The sequence below is a fragment of the Furipterus horrens genome, unplaced genomic scaffold (assembly GCF_987537825.1).
Source record: "Furipterus horrens unplaced genomic scaffold, mFurHor1.1.pri manual_scaffold_12, whole genome shotgun sequence".
Taxonomy (NCBI): domain Eukaryota; kingdom Metazoa; phylum Chordata; class Mammalia; order Chiroptera; family Furipteridae; genus Furipterus; species Furipterus horrens.
Window position 1 is genome coordinate 18,752,171 of NW_028327182.1, and position 20,413 is coordinate 18,772,583.

Sequence of the window (20,413 nt, forward strand, 5' to 3'; positions counted from 1 at the left end):
GATCAGGTTCAGTTACTTCCTTTTATTGATTAAGCCAGTGATTTTTCAACCAGTGTGCCACAGGAAGTTTTAAAACATGGAATGCCTGACTACTGACCTCTTTTCCCTTAGATTGTCAAGTTAAAAAATGACAGCAGCCAAGATAACAATACGTATCCAGTGTGAATGAATCAAAATTCTACCTACTTTTTTGTCAGAGCAACAAAAAATATAATGTGTTTTTTGGTGTGCCACACTATTTTAGTAATTAGTTTAATAATTAGTTCATGAGATGAAAAAGTTGGAATATTGCTGGATTAAGCCATTCAGATCTAGAACTAATATCAGAACAATACCTTTATACTTGTATTTTTTTCCATCAAGAATGCATCTCAGTTCATTAACATAAGATTTAAAAACATGATTGTTGCTACTTATTTACTTCAGTGACCCCTGATCAGTGTTGCTTTTGGTATCATTGTCATTTTTTTCTTTTCTTAGGGTTGTTTTCCAATTTAAGAGTTCAAAGAAATCAAATAATGGTACAGATGTTAACGCTGGTCAGATACCTCAATTATTATACAGGTATTTAGCATATATATAGTTTATTAATAGTTTATTCTTTGCTATAAAGAACTAGGATCACTATGAAAATGGAGAAATTATTTGAAGCATTTAGAAAATTATAATATACTAGTAGAAATATAGCTACATTTAACATTTTGTATATTTTTAAACTTTCTCTACATCAAGCTTAATTTTAAACATTACATCATGACTCAAATTATCTGTGTTATGCCAATAACAATATTTTAGTGACTTATACAGGGTGGGGCAGATGTAGGTTTACAGTTGTGAGTATGTAAAACAGTCTTCTCATTATTTTATTATTATTAATTACTGTATTTTCCATATGAACAACTGTAAACCTACTTTTGCCCTACCCTGCATTTATAATGTCTTGATTTTACCAATATCAAAATGTTATAAGTTAATAAAATTGGTTTTAGAGAAATGAAAGCAGGGTGTTAGACAGGAACTTGGGTGTTGGCTTGATTATCTACTGCAGTCTTTTGTTTTCTTGTTCATCTTGTGAAGAAGTGAATTGGTAAATTGCTCACTGCTGAAAAATGTTCACTTTTACTTCAAATATCAAATAATAGCTTGCTTATGTATAATATTTATTATATTTTACTGTTATTTAGAATTTTAATTTACCTTATGGTAATGGAGACATATACGAAAGCATATGCTTATGTCCATCTACTTCTAGAGAACTACTGCAATAATTTTTAGAATAAAGTATTCACATAGATACATATCCTCACTAAAAAATGTCATTCTTACTTTAAGTAGTAAAAATCAAAAGAAATACTTCTAGAATAGTAATTCTCTGTCTCCTGTATCTTCATGTCTGATAATCACTTTTAAGAATCTAGATGATATGAATAAATCTCACTTTTCCCAAGAAGAAATTTTTGTTTACGTTTATGCTCTTTATTGTAGTTAATATTTGTAATATGTAGCATTATTAACATAGCAAGTTGTTTGGATTACTCTTGACTGCATTTGTTGAATAACTTTTAAATAATGGAATTTAATAGTAGCATTAGTACAAAACGTAAGTTATATATGTTGTCTAGTAAGAGATTCTCTACTATCCAGTCTTACAAAGGTGGAATTTAAATGATGAAATTCTCATGTGCTTAAAATTTTGCTTAGCATTGGAAAAAGTTTCTAAAAAGCTCTATATTTGCATTTTACCTAACAAAAATATTTAAATATATAGTTTAATTAGTTCACAATTGCAAATATATATATTTTGAGAGGGAAAATATCATTGGCCTTTCAAGCATAAATTTATGTGTGTCTGCTATCTTCAGACTTCCAACTAGTGATGGCAGTGCTTCAAAAGGCAAACAGCAAACCAGTGAACCTGTACACATTTTAAAGAGATCTTTTGCAAGAACCGTCTCAGTGGTAAGCTATTTTTAAAATTTCAGTATTTCTATCCAGTGCTCAGTTTTATTTTGATGTTTAGCATTTACCTACTCTTTTAACATTATTTCAGCAGAGCTTTATGAATTCAGGTTTGTTTTTATATTAGCACTGACATTCCATACACAAGAATATGAACTTTAAATAATGGTTTAAATAGACATTGTGACTGATTTTAACATGCCTTACTATTTCTGAAATAACTGGTGAATTTTCTAATAAATCATGTATGAATATATATGCTGAAGGAGTTAGAAAGTGAAGGAAAACTAAAGGGTGGTATTGCCCCCCAAATGTTATTTCAGTGCTTTAGAAACTAAATAGAAGAATCTCATGTCTAGCTAGTGATTTTACTGAAGTACTTGACATCACCTTCTACATTTAAAGATGCAGTATGCTATTGAGGCTTCATCTGTAGAATGAAAAGTCAACAGGATGCAATTGAAATATCATAGTATATTGCTTAGGAAGTCTTTCTTTTTCATTTATTAGTTGAGGATGTTTGTGTCACATACCTACACAAACTAAGTCAGAGCATCATGTGAATTTCTAATGACATAAGGGATACAAACATTCTTTGTAAATTGTAAGATACTATATGAATTGATTTATTAATGTAGCTGGTTGTCTGTCCTATTAGTAAAAGGTAAAGGGAAATGTCTTCTATTTTTAATTAATTTTTTAAAACACAAAATTTTTACATATCCCTGGTGACGGTAAGGTAGAGATAAAACAAAAACTAAAGATACATTGAAGTTTTTTCCCCCATCACCCTGTTATTACTCTATATAACTATTATTTACATTTTGAAATGTATCCTCACAGCTATTTTTTTTATATATACACATAGTTATTAGTCTGCATATGCAGTGTGCTGTGAACCTTCTTACTTGTGTTTGATCATGCTTCAAGTTTGTATCTTCCTTTTCAAAATTTTATAGTATGCACTGTTGGACATATTCCACGTTAGTACATTGGCTCTTTTTCAGTCTTTTCTAATGTTTGCATCATATTCCACAAATAGTAGTACCGTAAGTCCTCACTTAACGTTGCTGATAGCCCCTGTGCCTTAAGCTAAACGATATATAATGGAACCAGTTTTACCGTGGCCAAATTGTTATAAACATGAGTTAAGCTTCTAGATATCTCATCATGTTAAAACAAAATGATGTTTGAATGAAATTATGTTATTTGAGGACCCACTCTTAATTTAATATATTTGACTCTATTCCTATCAAAAGACTGTTTGTTTCTCATTTTTTGTTGTTATAGTCATACATATGTGTCTTTGATTACTTATGTCAGTATTTCTATTGGAAGTGTGCTCATTTCAATTTTGATATTTATACCAAATTGGACTTCCAAAAGAGCTATGGCAGTTTACAAAGAATGTGCTTTGGGTAAGAGACTACAAGAATTTTGGATCCTTGGTAACTTGGATCCTTTCAGTGTTAAGATCACTTTGGTATCTTTTGATCCAAATAAGTGTATATGATTATATTGTTTCTTTTTTTAGTGATCTCTTTTTTCTGTACTTAGTAATTTTTTTATACTTATGTCAATGATTTTTTGGTCATTAGGTAATTGTAATCTTTATATAGGAAACTTATTCAATCATTTATTTAAAAAGTTAAGTATAAATTCTTACTATTCTTGGTATTATTACACCAGAGGATGAGAATTTGGTGGGAATAAGTTCTTTGCTTTAGGATTTATCTATGGTAGTATCCATCATCATATAAGCATAATAAAGCCTGCAGACCAATAGAACTACAGTGATGCTTATGCCCCATAAACACATATTTTAGAATTTTAAAAAATCCAAATAAGAATTTTTTAGTATCTTTACAGTCAATTTTTATCTTCTATTAACTTGCTTATTGCTATTTGGCATAGTTTATATTGTACATTTTAATATGTAGATATAAAACAAGTTTTGATATCACTGATATACCAAAATGCATTATTATATTCAAAAATTATTCAAATGTTTAAAATATGTTTGCTTTATTTTCACATTACTACCTTGAAAATGTAGAATTTAATTTTCCTTTCAAGTAAACATGTGTTTATGAGTGACTTTCTTACTTTTTCATATTTATATAATAAACTAGATAGGTTGGTAGCAGGGAAACTTAAAAATATATTTGTAAATAGGTACATATTGAAGAGTATTATTTTTTATAGATTCCTAACTACTTTACTTCAAGGATCCTCCTAATGGTAATTTAATGAATGAACTAACAAAACATCTGTTATTTGGGCTACCCAAATTTAGTAAAGAACTTCAAGATAAAGTTTTGAAGTTGATTGTCATCTTTCCATTTGATTCAACATATAGTATCATTTGAACTAATTGTTTTCTGTTTCTTCATGTTCTGGGTTAGGAGTGCTTTGAGTCGTTGTTGAGTATCCTTCACTGGAGCTGGACCACCTTAGTCTTAGGAGTTGAAGAACTTAGAGGATTAAAAGGGTTCCAGTTCACGGCGACACTTCTAGATTTGGAGAGGTTGCGCTTTGTGGGTACCTGTTGTCTGAGGTTACTGCGTGTGTATACCTGTGAAATTTACCCAGTGTCAGGTACGATGTATTTTTTAAATGACTTTGGAAGAAAATATTTAGAACTTGAGAAGGTATATGTAGGGATAGCCAAGAGTTTAAGATCTCTTGGTGAACACACAATACAGTGTGCAGATGATGTAGTATAGAATTGTGCATCTGAAACCGACATAATTTTATTAACCAATGTTCACTCCAATAAATGCAATTAAAAAAATTTTTTAAAAGATCACTAGCTGTCTTTATGCTTATGTATTGACTTATAAAGAGTAAAATACATTACATGTCATTCTGAAAACAAAGAGTCACATTAGGCTAAAATTAAATACTCGAATAAAGTACTATTTTAAGCAGAGTCTGTCAAATAGAAATATTTTGGACAATTGATTTGGACTTACATGCTGAAACCAGTGTTGTGTTTTGTTTTTCTATTTGGATTTTAAAAAGAAATAATTTTGTTTCCTTTCTAGGTTTTGAATACTTGTGATTTTTAGCTGTATAAGAAATTACTTGAATTGTGTTGAATGTTTTCTTCCATATTTATTATTCTATTTAATTACTAATCTGCTTTGTTTTCTTAAAGCTACAGGTAAAGCAGTTGTAGAAGAAACTAGCAAATTAGCAGAATGTATTGGAAAAACCAGAACTTTGTTAAGGAAAATTTTATCAGAAGGAGTTGATCACTGTATGGTGAAGCTGGATAATGATCCTCAAGGATATCTCAGTCAACCCTTGAGTCTCCTAGAAGCCGTCCTTCAGGAGTGTCATAATACCTTTACCGCCTGTTTTCATTCTTTCTACCCAACCCCTGCCTTACAGTGGGCTTGCCTTTGTGATCTGCTGAATTGTTTGGATCAGGTAATTTAAGTTTATAAAATGTTAGTTGAAAATATGACATATTTTCTTCAAGAAAATAAGTAACTGTTGCCTCACTCTAACTTTTATAAAAGGTAAGTCAAGAAATCAGTTTGGCATACGTATGTGATTTCATAATCAAAGTTCAAAAAGCTTTTTGGTTTGCTTTATCATTTTTTAGTTGTAAAATTGGTAGGCATGATGTGCAGCTGCCAGTTTGTCCTTTGAACCTGTGAGTGAGTGAGTGAGTGTGTGTGTGAGTGAGTGAGTGTGTGAGTGAGTGAGTGAGTGAATGAGTGAGTGTGAGTGTGTTGAGTGTGTTGAGTGTGTGCGTGAGTGAGTGCGTGTGAGTGAGTGAGTGAGTGAGTGTGTGTGTGAGTGAGCGAGTGAGTGAGTGACAGAGAAAAGGGATAGTAGTGAGATGTGAGAGCCAGGAGGGGACTAGAAGCACAGCCCCCACCACCCCGTATCTGCAGAACAGCAGAGAGCTGTCAGTGAACTTGCACGCTGACATCCTTTATTCCTTCATTCCTTCGTGAGGAAACCACAGTCCTGATAAATGTGTATGCCCTACATCACAGTTTCAAAACACCTGAGGCAAAAAACTTAAAGAACTAAAGGGAGAAAGAGACAAATTTATGTTGATAGTTGGAGACCTCATTGCTTCTTTTTCAGTAATTAATAGAACAACTAGACAAAAAATCAATAGGGACACAAGAGATTTGAACACGATCAACCCCCTTGGCCTAATTGACATTTAAAAAACAGAACATGCAGCCCTGGCTTGTGTGGCTCAATTGGTTGGAGCATTGTCCCAGGACCGAAAGGTTGCAGGTTCAATTCCCAGTCCAAGTGGGTGTAGAAGGCAACCAATTGATGTTTTTCTTTCACATCAATGTGTCTTTCCCTTCCTCTCTTTCTTCCTCTGTAAAAAAAAGAAATGAAAACATGTTCTTGGTGAGGCTAAAATTAAATAAACAGAATGTGCAAACGCAGTATACATATTCTTTCCAAGTATACATATAATATTCGCAAAGATAGATCATAGATCGTATGGTAAGCCATAAAATGTCTCAGTCAATTTCACAAGACTAAGATCTTAAAGTGTTTTCAGAGCACAATTGAATTAAATTAGAAATAAATAACAAAATATATCAAGAAAAGTACCAAATATTTGGAAAATAGACAACACTTCTAAGTAACCAGTGAATCAAAGAAGAAATCCAAAGGATATTAGAAAATATTTCACACTAAAAGATAAAAATATAACACATAAAAATTTGTAAGAAGTAGCTACAACACTGCTTAGAGAGGAAATGCATCCTTTTAAATGTTAGTACTAGCAAAGAAAGGTTTAAAACCAGTGATCTAAGTTTCTACCTTAAGAAGCCAGAAAAAAAGAACAAATCAAATCCAAAGGAAGTAATGGAAAGAAGGAAATAATAAAGATAAAAACAGCAATTAGTGAAATGATAAATAGAGAAAATTAATGAAGTCAAAAGTTGTGATTTTTTAAAAAATAAGACAACATTTAAAAACTAGAAAGTCTGATTGAGAGACTAGAGAGAAAGAAAAAACACATATAAAACAGGGACTATCACTGTAGATCCAACAGACATCAAAATGATATTAAGAGAATATTATGAACAACTTTATACTAATAAATTACAACTTAGAATGAAATAGAAAAATTTCTTGAAATATAACTTAAGCAAAACTTGCACAACAAGAACTCTAAACCTAAACTTCCTTATATCCATTAAAAATTGAATTTATAATCAAAGACTAGCACAAAGAAAACTCCAGTCCCAGATGTTGCCATTGGAGAATTCTTTTAAACATGTAAGAGAGAAATAATAATCAATCTTTTACAAACTCCTTAAAAAATGTAGGAGGCAACACTTCCCAACTAATTTATCAAGTTAGCTTTATTCTGATACCAAAATTTGGCAAAGCTATTAAAAGATGAATATAGACAAATACTACTCAGAAACATAGATGAAAAAGTTCTCACCAATATTGTCAAATCAAATCTAACAATATAAAAAATATATCAAAGCAAGTGGGCTTTATCTTAGAAATGCAAGGGTAGTTTAACATTCAAAAGTCAATGACATTCACCATATAACTGAATAAAGAGGGGAAGTTATATGATCTCAATAGATACAGAGAAAATATAGTTGACCCTTGAACAATGTGAGGGTTAGGTGCGCTGACCACCCACACATCGAAAATTTGCATATAACTTAGGCCAGCACTTTGCATACAGTTCCCAACCACAGATTGAAAAGAGTCACTGACAAAATCAGCATTTATTCAGTGATGAAAATTCAGCAAATTAGGATTTAAGGAAACTTCCTAATCTGATAAAGGATATCTTCAAAAAGATCTACAGCTAACATCAAAATTAATGGTGAAATATTGATTGCTCCTCTAAGTTTGGGAAAAACACACAAGGTATCTGTTCTCCCCACTTCTACTCAACATTGTACGAGAATCTCTAGAACCCCATCCCACTTTCACCCCTCTCACAAAAATAATTCACAGATGTCAATCACCAGGGTATTCTAGCCTGGGGGAAAGGTATTCCAGTAATAACATCTGAGTAGGCAACTTATTTTTTGTTCTTAAATTGTTTTTAGCTATTTACATACTGACTATTTTTCTGGGCATTCCAAAACATATGTTACTGTGGTAAGAAGACTTAACATGAGATCTACCCTCTTAACTCATATCGGGTGTACAATATGATGTTGTCATGTATAGGTACAATGTTACTTAGCATATCTCTAGCACTTACTTATCTTTATCATAGAGAAATGCTACGGACTAGGCTTAGTTTAACAAACATTGGTTTAACATTTAGAATGTTGTTTTACTTTTGGCCTGTTTTTGTGACACATGTTTCATGAACAAAGTAACGTGTACACAGAATACACAAATTCCTTTATGAATTAGGATATCTTGTATTGATGAGTTTTTAATTGTTTTATTTGCTACTAATTTTTCCTGTAATGTGATGACATAATCTTGTGACCTTAGTGAGATGTTATTAACATTAGTGAAATGTTATAGTAGCACAAAATTATAATTTAAATAGTTATTTAAGGAAAATAGTTTCAGTGCTTGTTACTAATAGTGCTGGAATGGACTGATTCTGAAGATACATAAATATATATGAACTCATTTACTGGAGAACAGGAAGCTGATTTTTCATGACCTAACTATAGTTTTTCACCTTCATTGGGTAGTAACTTAAATGTGTTTAAAAATATCGATGTAATATTGTCCTTTAACAAGACAATTACAATGGTTGAATTCTAGAGAATTTGGGTATGATTTAAAAGGGTGTTTACCTTTTATACATCCAGAAATTTGAATTATAATTATTGAGTATTTCTGAGGTGGGGCACATATTTTTGTTTTTAAAAGGATATCCAAGAAGCCAACTTCAAGACATCAAGTAGTCGACTGCTAGCAGCTGTTATGTCAGCTCTGTGTCACACTTCTGTTAAGCTGACGTCTATCTTCCCTATTGCATATGATGGAGAGGTGCTGCTGCGATCAATTGTGAAACAAGTCAGCACAGAGAATGACTCCACACTCGTTCACCGGTTTCCCCTTTTGGTAGCACATATGGAAAAACTCAGCCAGGTAGGTCTTCTGAAATAAAACTGTAAATTGAAGCATATTAAGCCAGCTGTTTATGCCTCTCTATCAGTAAATATATTTACAAGATAATTATGTGTTTCACAAGAACTAAAATTATGAAAAATATTTCTCATACTTACCTATAAATGACTAGTCTTTTTTCTTTAATTTTTTTATTTTTAATGATTCCTAACCTGTAAGAAATTTGAGAGTTATGTAATAAATTCCTGTGTATTTGTTTTTGGCTGATCATGTGAGAGTTGCAGCTAGTGTAAGAAACTTTTATATTCTAATACATTATTTTATATTACCAAGGTAGAATTTTAAGGAAATAAATAACTTTTAAAACATTTTAATAACATTTTGTTACATTAAAATAAGCATGATAAGACACTAATCATAGAAACATTCTCTAATAACTGCTTCTGGTTTATTAAAAAGTACTATGGAGAAAAATTAGCAAATAGACACGAAAACCATATATAATTACTCCTAAGTGAATAAGAATTAATTTTTTTAAGTAAAAAAGGAGTAGAATATAGAAAAAATAATTATTGTACAATAGCAGTTTCCTGTTGACAAAAGCAACTGAAAATTAAAAGAAAATTTTAATGACATTTGGAAACAAAAAGGATAATAGCAGAATTGGAAAAAAATTTCCAGAGTCAATAGACTACCTTTGTAAGACCTCAGTAAAAATTAAATGTAAATATAACAGGGACTTTAGAGTAAGCCAGCATGGGAAAAATTTCAGCCTTACTTGTAATTAAATGTGAATGAAAGTTCTTTTAAGGTTATCAAATTATTTGTAAAAAATTAGGAAAAATAAATTTCCTCTAAAGTTCTATGCTGTTGAGACCATGAGGAAACCTGCAAACTTAGAGATGGTTTACGGAATTATACAATTAGTATAAGTAATCTTTTTCTGATTCAGCAAGTATTTATTGTACATCTACTATTTACTGTAATTTTAATTAGCTACTAGTTAATACAAGGATGAAAAAAGATCAGTGCAACTCTTAAATTGGGGTATATAGAAGATATTTTTACAAGGTAAATTGTTAATTCAGTGCAGTGACTATTTGCAAAGAAAACTATCCAAAGAAGTAACTTGAAGACTAAAGCTATATGTATATTTTATTTTAAAAAAATACTTAAAACCTCAGTTAAAGGCTTAACTGTACATTTATGATATAAGTGAAATAGTTGAATTTAGATACATCAATTTGATAGGTTATGGTTTAGCCTTTAAAACTTGCTATATTTACATTCATTATCAAGGCATTTATTTTAAATTTAAAAATCAATTAAAAGTATATATGCTCTGTGATGACTGACTGTAAAATATGTATGCAAAAGACATTTTTATAGTATGTATGTAACATATATTCTGGTAGAGTATACTGAGAAATGAAAATAATTCTTTGGTGATAAAGTTTTGGGTATTCTGTGCTTTTTTTTGGACTTCTTTAGTGTTGCAGTGTTTTCTCTAAAAAATACTGTAAAATTTAAATATTTTATTCATTTTTAAATGTATTATTTTAAAAATAATATTTTCATTTATTGATATGACAGAGAAAAAGAAATGTTGATTTGCTGTTTCACTTATTTATGCATTCATTGGTTGATTCTTGTATTTGCCCTGACCAGAGATTGAACCTGCAACCTAGGTGTATTGGGATGACTCTAACCAACTGAGCTCCCCAGCCAGGGCCCAACAATATTTTAAAACCATTTTTAGAGAACTACTCACATTTGGTGATTATTAACAATTAGTAATTATATATTTGTATTTCTATCTTAATAGTCTATGAGGATTTATCCAGATTACTATATATTCTTCTACCCTATTTTTAATGGCTATTATAAAATTCTACCATTTGAGTGTAATGTAATAATTTTAATCAATTCTTTATATATATATATATATATATTCATAGTTTCCCATATTTCAGTATTTTAAACAATGCTGTTGAATATATCATTGTCTAAAATTTTATGTATATGCATACTGATTTTTTTCCAGGTCAGATTTTTAGGAGTGGAAAAATTCTCAAATCAAAGAAAAGAATGTTAAAACTGTATTATAAATTGGCAAAATACCATCCAGAAAGCTAGTGTCAGCTTGTATTCCCCACCACTAGTGAATATGATCACCTTTTTCTAAAATTTTAGTGGCTGATGATGTGCTAAATTTTCTCTTTTTCTTTTTGGTCTTTTAACAAAAGCATATTGACTCTTATCAACTCCATGTTAAGATTATATGGGAAGCTTCTTGCATTAATTTTGTCAATCACTGATTTAGGAAATTAATGGGCATAACTAAATAAATACGATCTCTTATCCCTCACCCCTTACACCCTAGGTAAAGCCATACAAGATTATTGATAATGGAGGGCAATTTGGGATTGAATTTTGTAAAAACTTATCTTTCTCAGATGTTCCAGAAAGTAAAGTTCCTGGGGAATGAAAGTGATACAGGGATAAAACAAAATTGGTAATTGATTATTTTAAAGACAAGAAAACCAATTACATAGGAAATTGACCAAAATGTTATGGTGATCTTATTCAAGTGGATAATACAAATAACTTAAAGATGGAAGATGATAATCTCTAAGTGACTTATTTTTTTCAGCCTAAGATTGTACATTAAGGAAGACATTGAAAATGATATATAATACTCTTGATAATTTTCACTGAAAATTTACTTAATTTTCTCTAATGGATTGAAAGTATACCCATTTACATATTTGATTTGTCTTTGGAAGAGTGTGATAAAACTTTATGATCCTTTTACACCCTGAAATTTTATGACTTTTATGAAATCTGTTGAATCTGTATATAAAGTATAACTGGTAAAGCAGTGTGGAATATAATATGTATTGTGGAAGAATTTGTTTGCTTAGGAGCCCGCATAGTAATTTTCATCAATGAATCATAGCAAAGAGATCTCCTGATTTTACAGATGAAGTCAAGTCACTATGAAGAAACTGGAGCTAGATCCAAATTGTTCGATTCCCTAGTCTACGGTAGAATTGAAAGGATTATTGGTCACAATTGGCCTCTTGGTGAAATTAAATGCATTTTGCTCTCTATCTACAATGGGCTAAGAGATATTGATGATGGTAAAGGAAATACATAATGTTCATGCTGGATAGCAATTAAAATAGATTAATCATCTTTTTTCTTTTTCCTGGGAAAAAAGTATTTCCCATTGGTCTTTAATGGGATTCTTTCATTTTTTATCTTGAACTTTTTTCATTGGTAGGGGTTGGAATTTTTCTCTCTTCACTTATAAAGTCAAATATATGGAAGTTATAAAATTGTATAAGAGTAGTTATAGTAGAATTCCACATTTTCATGACATGCATGTACAGAAAAAATTTTGTAAAAGAATGGATTTGCACAGACTACAATATTTGCTAGTTGCTTTACCTCTAAATATACCAGAAATAATGATCTGAGATTGGAATCTTGACTATAGAGAAAGCTTTTTAGTGGGAAGAGTTATTCTGGTTTTTTTTTTTTTCATGTAGAATTGTTATTGAAAAGTTAAGAGAATAAGTGAAAATGACAAAAAGTAATAAAACATATCTTGTAAATGTGATGTAGTTTTACGGTACACAGATGCTAATAATTCAAAAAAGGACTTCTAAGTGAAAAGCAGATATAATGACTCCACATATGGCTGGATAGATTTATAGACACAGACTCATATCTGAATTTTAAGGCCATCACCTAGAAAGACAAGGTTTTCAAACCGAGTGCTCATGTGAAGGAAAATAAAGTAGTAGCTTGGAACATTTTTTCCCCTATGTATCACAGAGCGAAGAGAATATCTCAGGGATGACAAGCTTCCGTGAAGTTCTGGAGAAAATGCTGGTTATTGTTGTGCTCCCAGTCAGGAACAGCCTGAGGAGAGAAAATGAACTGTTCTCCTCCCACCTAGTCTCCAACACCTGTGGGTTACTGGCCAGTATTGTCAGTGAACTGACAGCTTCAGCCCTGGGATCGGAGGTAATGGTTTATTTTGAGATTGGCTAATAAGCACATGATTAAACTTCCCACATAGTTTCTTTTTTCATATATTTTGGCTTCATAGAAACTGATTTCAGTCTCACTGTGTTTTTTTTTTTTTATTTTTCTTTCTTTTTTAAATGTAACCTTTATTGTATTTTCTCCATTACCATTTAGTCCCCTTTATCCCCCTTCCCCTGTTTTTTTCTTAAAAAAATACCTTTCAGCTAGCTAGGCTGTTTCTATCTTATATGTCTTCTCTGCTCTTACTTGCTTTCTTTTATCAGTTTACCAAGGATGTTACAGTAATACAAAAATGCGAGTATATATGTTTTTCTCTTAGCTGCTCCATTGCACAACCCTACTGCCATGTCCCAATAAAAGCAAAAATAGTTTGCGTTGCTGCACAATGAGTAATAGAAGTAGGACCACTATTAATAAACACATAGCGTGGAAAAGGTAAAGATGTTCAAAACTGAGCTCTGCCCACTTGATTGATCCAAGACAAATATATATATATATAAGTCACAAAGATTTTTAATATAGTAAAATATAAATAACATAAGTTATTCTAATTTTTTCTGTGTGCAGTGTAATGACATTAAGTGCATAGTTGTATAGCCATCCTGAAAAAGTTTTAAAAGGACCAAATATTATGTTTAAGAAAACCATTTTGAAACATTTTAAAGTACTTCTACATTTTGCAAAGTAATATATTTCACTATTTCACTGCCCTATAATATCTGTTTTATAAGTTATCTAAAGACTTTGGCTGAATTTGGTGAATGATTCTGTTTCCCCCCAAAAGCACATAGTACATTGGTTTGGAAAATCATGTCATAATATAAATTATATCATTCCAATGAATATTTAATAACTAGCATATACTCAGTGGTCCCAGGTCTCAAGTTTCTTACAAAGGAATTTTTTCTGTTTTACTTTTATAATTCCTGGTCTTCACTTTTTCCTATTTATAAATTTATTTTAAAATCTATTCTGAATTAACCCATTTAGTCTACACTCATTATTAATTTATCATGACAGTTTAGCCTTTAGGGTTTTTGAATGATTACATGAATCTGAACAAATTTTAGGATCTCACCCTGGGAAGCATGTCCCCCATTTCTTAGTGAACTTAGGCTTTGGCCTCAAATGCTTTTGAAGCCCTGTCAGAAAATTTAAAAAAAAATTTTTTTTTTTGTTCATTTAGTCTATAATATGCTTCCCTTCTGTAATAGATCCTGGAAGAAAAAGTCTGTAGTGCATAGGTTCCCCTCAGAATGTTACTATTTAGTTATTCCCTGTGAAGTAGCCTTTCTAATGAAAAGGAATACCCCAAATTACAGGTCCCTAATATACTACCTTGGAAGTTCCTAAAAATCCTGTCTTAGATATCCATATTTCTTTCCTTCCCAGGGAAGTTTGTAGTTCTTGATAGATTTATAAACTTCACTTTCCTTCCTCTTGTACGTCTTCCAAATTTTTGCAGCCAACTTAGATCCGTAGCAGGACCTATAATTAAAAAGACTGGTTTTAAACCAAAATAAGTTCTCTGATCTTCTCTAATGAAAGCCTATAACTAGTGAGGTTGTATTTGTATATATATTCAAAAATATTGAATGGCAAGTTATAACACCACTGTGTGGATTAGTTAGTCAGACTTCAGACAGAACATTTTCTGCAAATGAAGTCTTACTTGAAAATTCATAGCTAAGAGGAGAGATGGTCTGGCTGTAGAGGGGAACCTGAGTTCACCGCTTTCTTGAGTACCTATCTACAGAATTCCTAGAACTCGCGCTGGCATAGTTTGAAATCTATTGGTCTGTAAAGTATTGATGACATTTTTGGTTTCTCCTTTCAAAATGAGTAATAATTCATATGGTATGACTGTGATTACATAAGTTTATAGTTCTGACATTATAAATTAAGTGAAATGTATAGTTTAATGAGACTAAAAGAAGAAAATACTCCCAGTGATCCTGATTTGTGAATATAGAATGATAAAATCTGGTTTTATTGCTGCATAATCTCTTAATCAAACGTACCTTTAAGGAAGGTCTCAACCTGCCTGTTAAATGCACGTTACTATATTGAATTTCTTAGAAATCTTTGGATAGTTTTGCTAAAGGTATGTTACTAACACTCAGGTAGACTACTGATGTAATTGCTTTTGTCATTCACAGATCGATGGACTTAATTCTCTTCACTCTGTTAAAGCCAGTGCTAACCGATTCACAAAAACAAGTCAGGGAAGAAGTTGGAACACTGGGAATGGGTCCCCTGATGCAATCTGTTTTTCAGTTGACAAGCCTGGAATAGTTGTGGTTGGTTTTTCTGTCTATGGAGGAGGTGGAATCCATGAATATGAATTAGAGGTGCTGGTTGATGATGTAAGTACCTCTCTTACAGTGTTCATGTTGCTGTGTGGCTTGTGTGGTAGGACTTCTTGTAATATGATAGTCCAGCTCTGTGAGGGTTTTGCAGATCAGTCATAGATGGATGACAATAAAGAAATTTTCTGAAAGAGAGCGACTCTCCCTGATTGCTTCTTGCCATCTTTGGTCATTCTTGCCTAATATTTTTTACACTTCCAAGGAAGATTTTAAATGAAAAGACTAGAAATTTTATAGCTAAGCCTCTGATTATAATCTTGAATAATTTTTTTTTGCTATTGTAAGTTCTCAAGAAACAAAAACAATATTCAGACTGATATTACTTATATCCATAGTTAAGCAATTTTTTGTCATAGAATGCTTATGGTATTTTTTAATTAATTTAGCTATATTTTGCTATATTCTCTGAATTAAAAGGCCTGAGTTTTCACAAAGTTTTATTAAGGGACAAGGGGTAGTTTTTTTTTTTTTTTTTTTAATAAATAGCAGTCTGTGTTTGACTTTTTTTGAGCAATTAATTTAATTATTTCTCTATTTCATTAGTCTCTATAATTAGATACAACATTATTCTTATGAAGAGGTGGGGATCCTTTTAGGATATCAGATGGGAGAAGAAGTCCATTTATATGACTTAGGTTGTAGAATTGCCAGGAAATCAGATAAAAGTAGTTTATAGAGCACCCCCAAAATTTTTGTGTGTATCCTGAAATGCTAATAATTAATTTTATATGCAATAAACTAAAATGCTTTAAAACAATTATTGATTATAAGTCAAAATTATTCGTATGAAAAAGAGTATAGTGGATTTTGTTTGGGTTTGTTTTAATTAGAGTGAACATGTAGGAGATTCAACTCATTCTCACAGATGGACATCTCTAGAATTAGTCAAAGGGACCTATACAACAGATGATTCACCCAGTGATATCGCTGAAATCAGACTTGACAAAGCTGTTCCTTTAAAGGTAATTTTATAATATGTTTCTTTTGCAAGTAAGAGGTATTATTATGCAGTTTACTTTAAAAATAGCATATTCCTTTATGTGGTGCTTTAAATGTTTTAAGAGTACTTACTATATTCTTGTTATTGTACTGTATAATATTCTGTTGTTACAAAAGATCTCTTAATAAGTCTGGTATAGTAAAAAATATTGTGTGATGAAAGGTATTGCTAGGTTTTGAAGTCAAAGAGACCTAGCTTCACATATCTGCTGCCATATGTTAGCACTAAGACATGGGACATGTCATCATTTAACCAGTCTTAGACATACCTGGAGACTGGGAATTGTAATACTGTTCCAATTAAATTGAATGATGGAATAAAATACTGGCCTCAATGTCTAGCACAATTTAGAAACTCAATAAATATTAATTCCTATCTTTCCTTCTCTTACTGTGCCAACACTCATTTAAAAAGATAAATGATCTTAACAAATAATATTAACTATTACAGTTATTATTACTTTATATAACTTAATTGCCTAGCACTAAGTAACTTTGTCAAAACAGAAACTTTACTTAATATTAATTATTAATAAGTGAATCTGAATGCAACTGTAATAATTATCATTATAAAGCAGAATTTTACATAAGTGTACCAGAAACTTCATCAAAAAGAGTTTATAGATACCAAAAAACAAAAAAACTTTACTGTGAAGTCTATATCATGAATCAGACACCAGTGTCTGTATCTCATATTTTCTATGTACACTGCATCATTTCTTAGACAACTCTTTCGTATGGATATTTTCTCCCATGCCTGCCTATCTATTTCTGTTTCTGAGTATCTCTTGGTATAAAAATATAATGGACTCATTGTTATTTTTCTGTCATTTAAAAGTATTTCAAAAATTAAATTCATCAAAGGAAAGCATTGTTTTATGTATTTTTAATCTCTTATTATGGCTAATACTCTTTGTAGCATTATTAAGAGCAGGAACTAGAGTCACACTGTGTGTATTCAAATCCTAGCTTTGTGAATTTGGGCAAGTTACTTAACTTCTCTGTGCCTCAGATTCCTGGTCTGTAAAATAGGGGTAGTAATTGTACTTTATGAGGTTATTTTAAGGATTAATTAAATTAAATCACCAAAAGTACTTTGGACAGTTTCTGTTAAAAAATAAATATCGGTGTTAGTTATCATCCTGTTTAATTCATTAAAGACTCGTTTAACTGAATGATCTATATATATGAGAAAGAAATTCAGTATATTTGCCCAGTTTACTGCAGAGTTCTTTTTGTTTATCTTCTGTGTATTATGACTAAGTATGTCTTACATCTTTATTATTAAGGAAAATGTAAAATATGCTGTGCGCTTGAGGAACTATGGCAGCCGAACGGCCAATGGAGATGGAGGAATGACCACAGTTCAGTGCCCTGACGGTGTAACATTTACGTTCAGCACGTGCAGCTTGAGTAGTAACGGCACAAACCAAACCAGAGGACAGATTCCACAGATACTTTACTATAGGTAGGTGTGTGAATACAGATAAAGAACTACTTTAAAGTGGTAGAACATATACACCTTACTATCAAGGGAAATTGGCAGTTATAAGTGAATTATTTGGTGTGTCTTCCTTGCAGATAGTACTTGTGATAATTCATGTTAAAAGGTCTCATTTTACTTTTTTGCCATTATTTCTATAATACCTTTGAGACTTATATACTGGGCATATGTGCTTTTGTCACTTTTATAGTTTGTGGTCTGCAGTTTCTAATTTAAATGGAATGTACTTATTTCTTTTTCAAAAATACCTAAGTTGATGATCAGTCAGCTTGCCCAAGTGCCAGTATTGCCTTGATTTTTTTGTACAGTCTGCAGATTATTTTGATGAGCCTATAATGTATACTAATGTATTTCTTATAATATGTTTTAACAAAACCATTCCTTCTCTAAATAGTAGGAAACTAAAAAATATTTTGGGGTTAAAAACACTTTTAAGTATATATTTCTCACTGAATCTGAATTTTCCTGTAGCAATTTAGTTGGAATCCTAGGGAGTAGTGCATACCAATCACTACATTTGTCCTCGACCTAAGTTAGCATCAATTCACTGAAGTTGCACATCACTTCCAGAGGCTTGCTGCTTCTTCTGTTTCCTTCATAAACAATAAGGAGACATTGCCTAGACAGTTAGCCCAAAACAGTTTTCCTGGATGTAGGTTTTCTGCCTCCCTTCTGCTTGTGAAATAGAATACAAATACTAGGTGTTAAATAGCTAGACATTGGTGTGTTGCTTCCAAGATGAAAAAGCTTTCTAGTCCCTTCACCTAAGCCATAAAAACTTTGTTACATCGTCGTCGTCGTCGTCGGCAGCCATCCGTCTCGAGAGACGATGGTGTAGCTTCTTAAGAGTCTATCTGCACCGCCGAGAATGGTTGTGCAGTCTGACTCGGGAGTGACACGGTATCTGTCTCCTCCCGTGTTGAATTGACATCTTGCAATGACGCTGGAGTGTCCTCTCCAGTGAAGCTGAAGCTACAGAGCCTGGGCAGGGTGATATGGAGGGTCTGCTGTTGCCCATGCAGCAGACCCCCCCTCTCTTCGCAGCTGAAGGGTCCAAGGGAAAGACGGAGTCAATACAGCTTGGCTTCAGGTGCGCCGCAGGAGTTGCCGGTGTTGACTACAACGTCAAACCGCCTTAGGGACTCCGGCTCCGGATTTTCTGTCGGGGTTTACTCCCTTAGCCTTTCCCCTGAAGAGGTATGCCGCAAGGCAGCGGAGGTTTTTTGGAGTCAGAGTTTTCCTTCTCTGATGTGCCCTGACTGGAAGATTGAACCAGCGACACTTAGCTCGCAGGCCGACGCTCAATCCACTGAGCCAAACCAGCCATAGCACTAAAATAAATACTACATTTTTCTCTTTCTCAAACTATAGATTAAAAACCATATCATGCACAAGAGAAGAGTTAATGTATTTCAAAAGCTGGAGAGCCCCTTAAATGCCTCTGCTATCCACCCTGGCCAGGTGGGTCAGTCAGTTGGAGCGTTGTCCTGTAGACCAAAAGGCTGCAGGTTAGATTCCTGGTCAGGGCACACAAGTATCTAGGCTGTGGGTTTGGTCCCCAGCTAGGGTAAATATGAGAGGCAGCTGACTAATGTTCCTCTCTCATATCGATCTTTCTCCCCCTATCTCTTGCACTCCTTCCCTTCCCCTTTCTCTATCATCAATAGGCATTTCCTTGGGTGAGAATTTTTAAAAAGCATCTGCTATCCAAGCTTTATATCTCCTACAAAATACAGTGTTTTAGATATCTTGATTTTTATTTTTACCAAGCTTTAGTATAAGTATCCTTGGCTTCAATTTTAAAATTAATTGTTTTAAACTATTTAAGTCTCTTAACTTTAAATACCATTTTTCTCCAATGGCTTCCGAGTATATATCTCTAGCTTTCATCTCCTCTGAGCCATAGACTAAGTGTTCAGGTCCCTCTTTGATAGTTTTATTTGAGTGACAGTAATAGAGACAATGGTGATGATATTAATGGTGGGCTGAGCACTTGCTGTATGCCATGCAGTACTCTCCCTTTCACTTGGCTGTCTCAGCTATTCCTCACAGTACCCTAATGAGAGCATATGCCCTTTTCCTATCCCTTCTTTACAGATGAGGAAGCGGAGACAATTGTGGTTTGTAAGCAGAAAATGGAACAACTCACTCTTAACCGCTACATCACACGTCCACTTTAAGGTTGCTCTAGGTAGTGGGCTAACAGACCTCGTGGTTTAATGTGTCCATAGTAGTCCTCCTTATCCACAATTCCAGCCGAATTCCTCAGAGTCATTCTTGACTTCCCGCTTTCCCTAAGGCTTTACGTCTAGTTTATCAATCCTGGCAGCTGTACTTTTAAAATGTCACATTGCTCCCCAGATTAAGTCTCTAGTTCACACCCTCACTTCTACCTGGGTAACTGAACAGCCTCTGAACCAGCCTCCCTCCGTTCATGTTGCCTCCCGCAGTCGGCTCG

General features: G+C 32.6%; 1 protein-coding gene across 2 annotated transcripts in view; it reads left to right on the plus strand.

Moving 5' to 3' along the window:
* The window catches only part of MYCBP2 (MYC binding protein 2), a 258,565-nt gene that overhangs the window by 122,100 nt on the left and 116,052 nt on the right, over positions 1 to 20,413 (plus strand). For both annotated transcript variants that reach the window (XM_090258643.1, XM_090258644.1), the window contains exons 29-37: positions 481 to 564; positions 1,863 to 1,959; positions 4,365 to 4,557; positions 5,120 to 5,394; positions 8,824 to 9,045; positions 12,868 to 13,059; positions 15,243 to 15,449; positions 16,283 to 16,414; positions 17,741 to 17,919. In XM_090258643.1, coding sequence (XP_090114769.1) covers positions 481 to 564; positions 1,863 to 1,959; positions 4,365 to 4,557; positions 5,120 to 5,394; positions 8,824 to 9,045; positions 12,868 to 13,059; positions 15,243 to 15,449; positions 16,283 to 16,414; positions 17,741 to 17,919 — 1,581 coding nt within the window. The remainder of the gene's footprint in view (positions 1 to 480; positions 565 to 1,862; positions 1,960 to 4,364; positions 4,558 to 5,119; positions 5,395 to 8,823; positions 9,046 to 12,867; positions 13,060 to 15,242; positions 15,450 to 16,282; positions 16,415 to 17,740; positions 17,920 to 20,413) is intronic.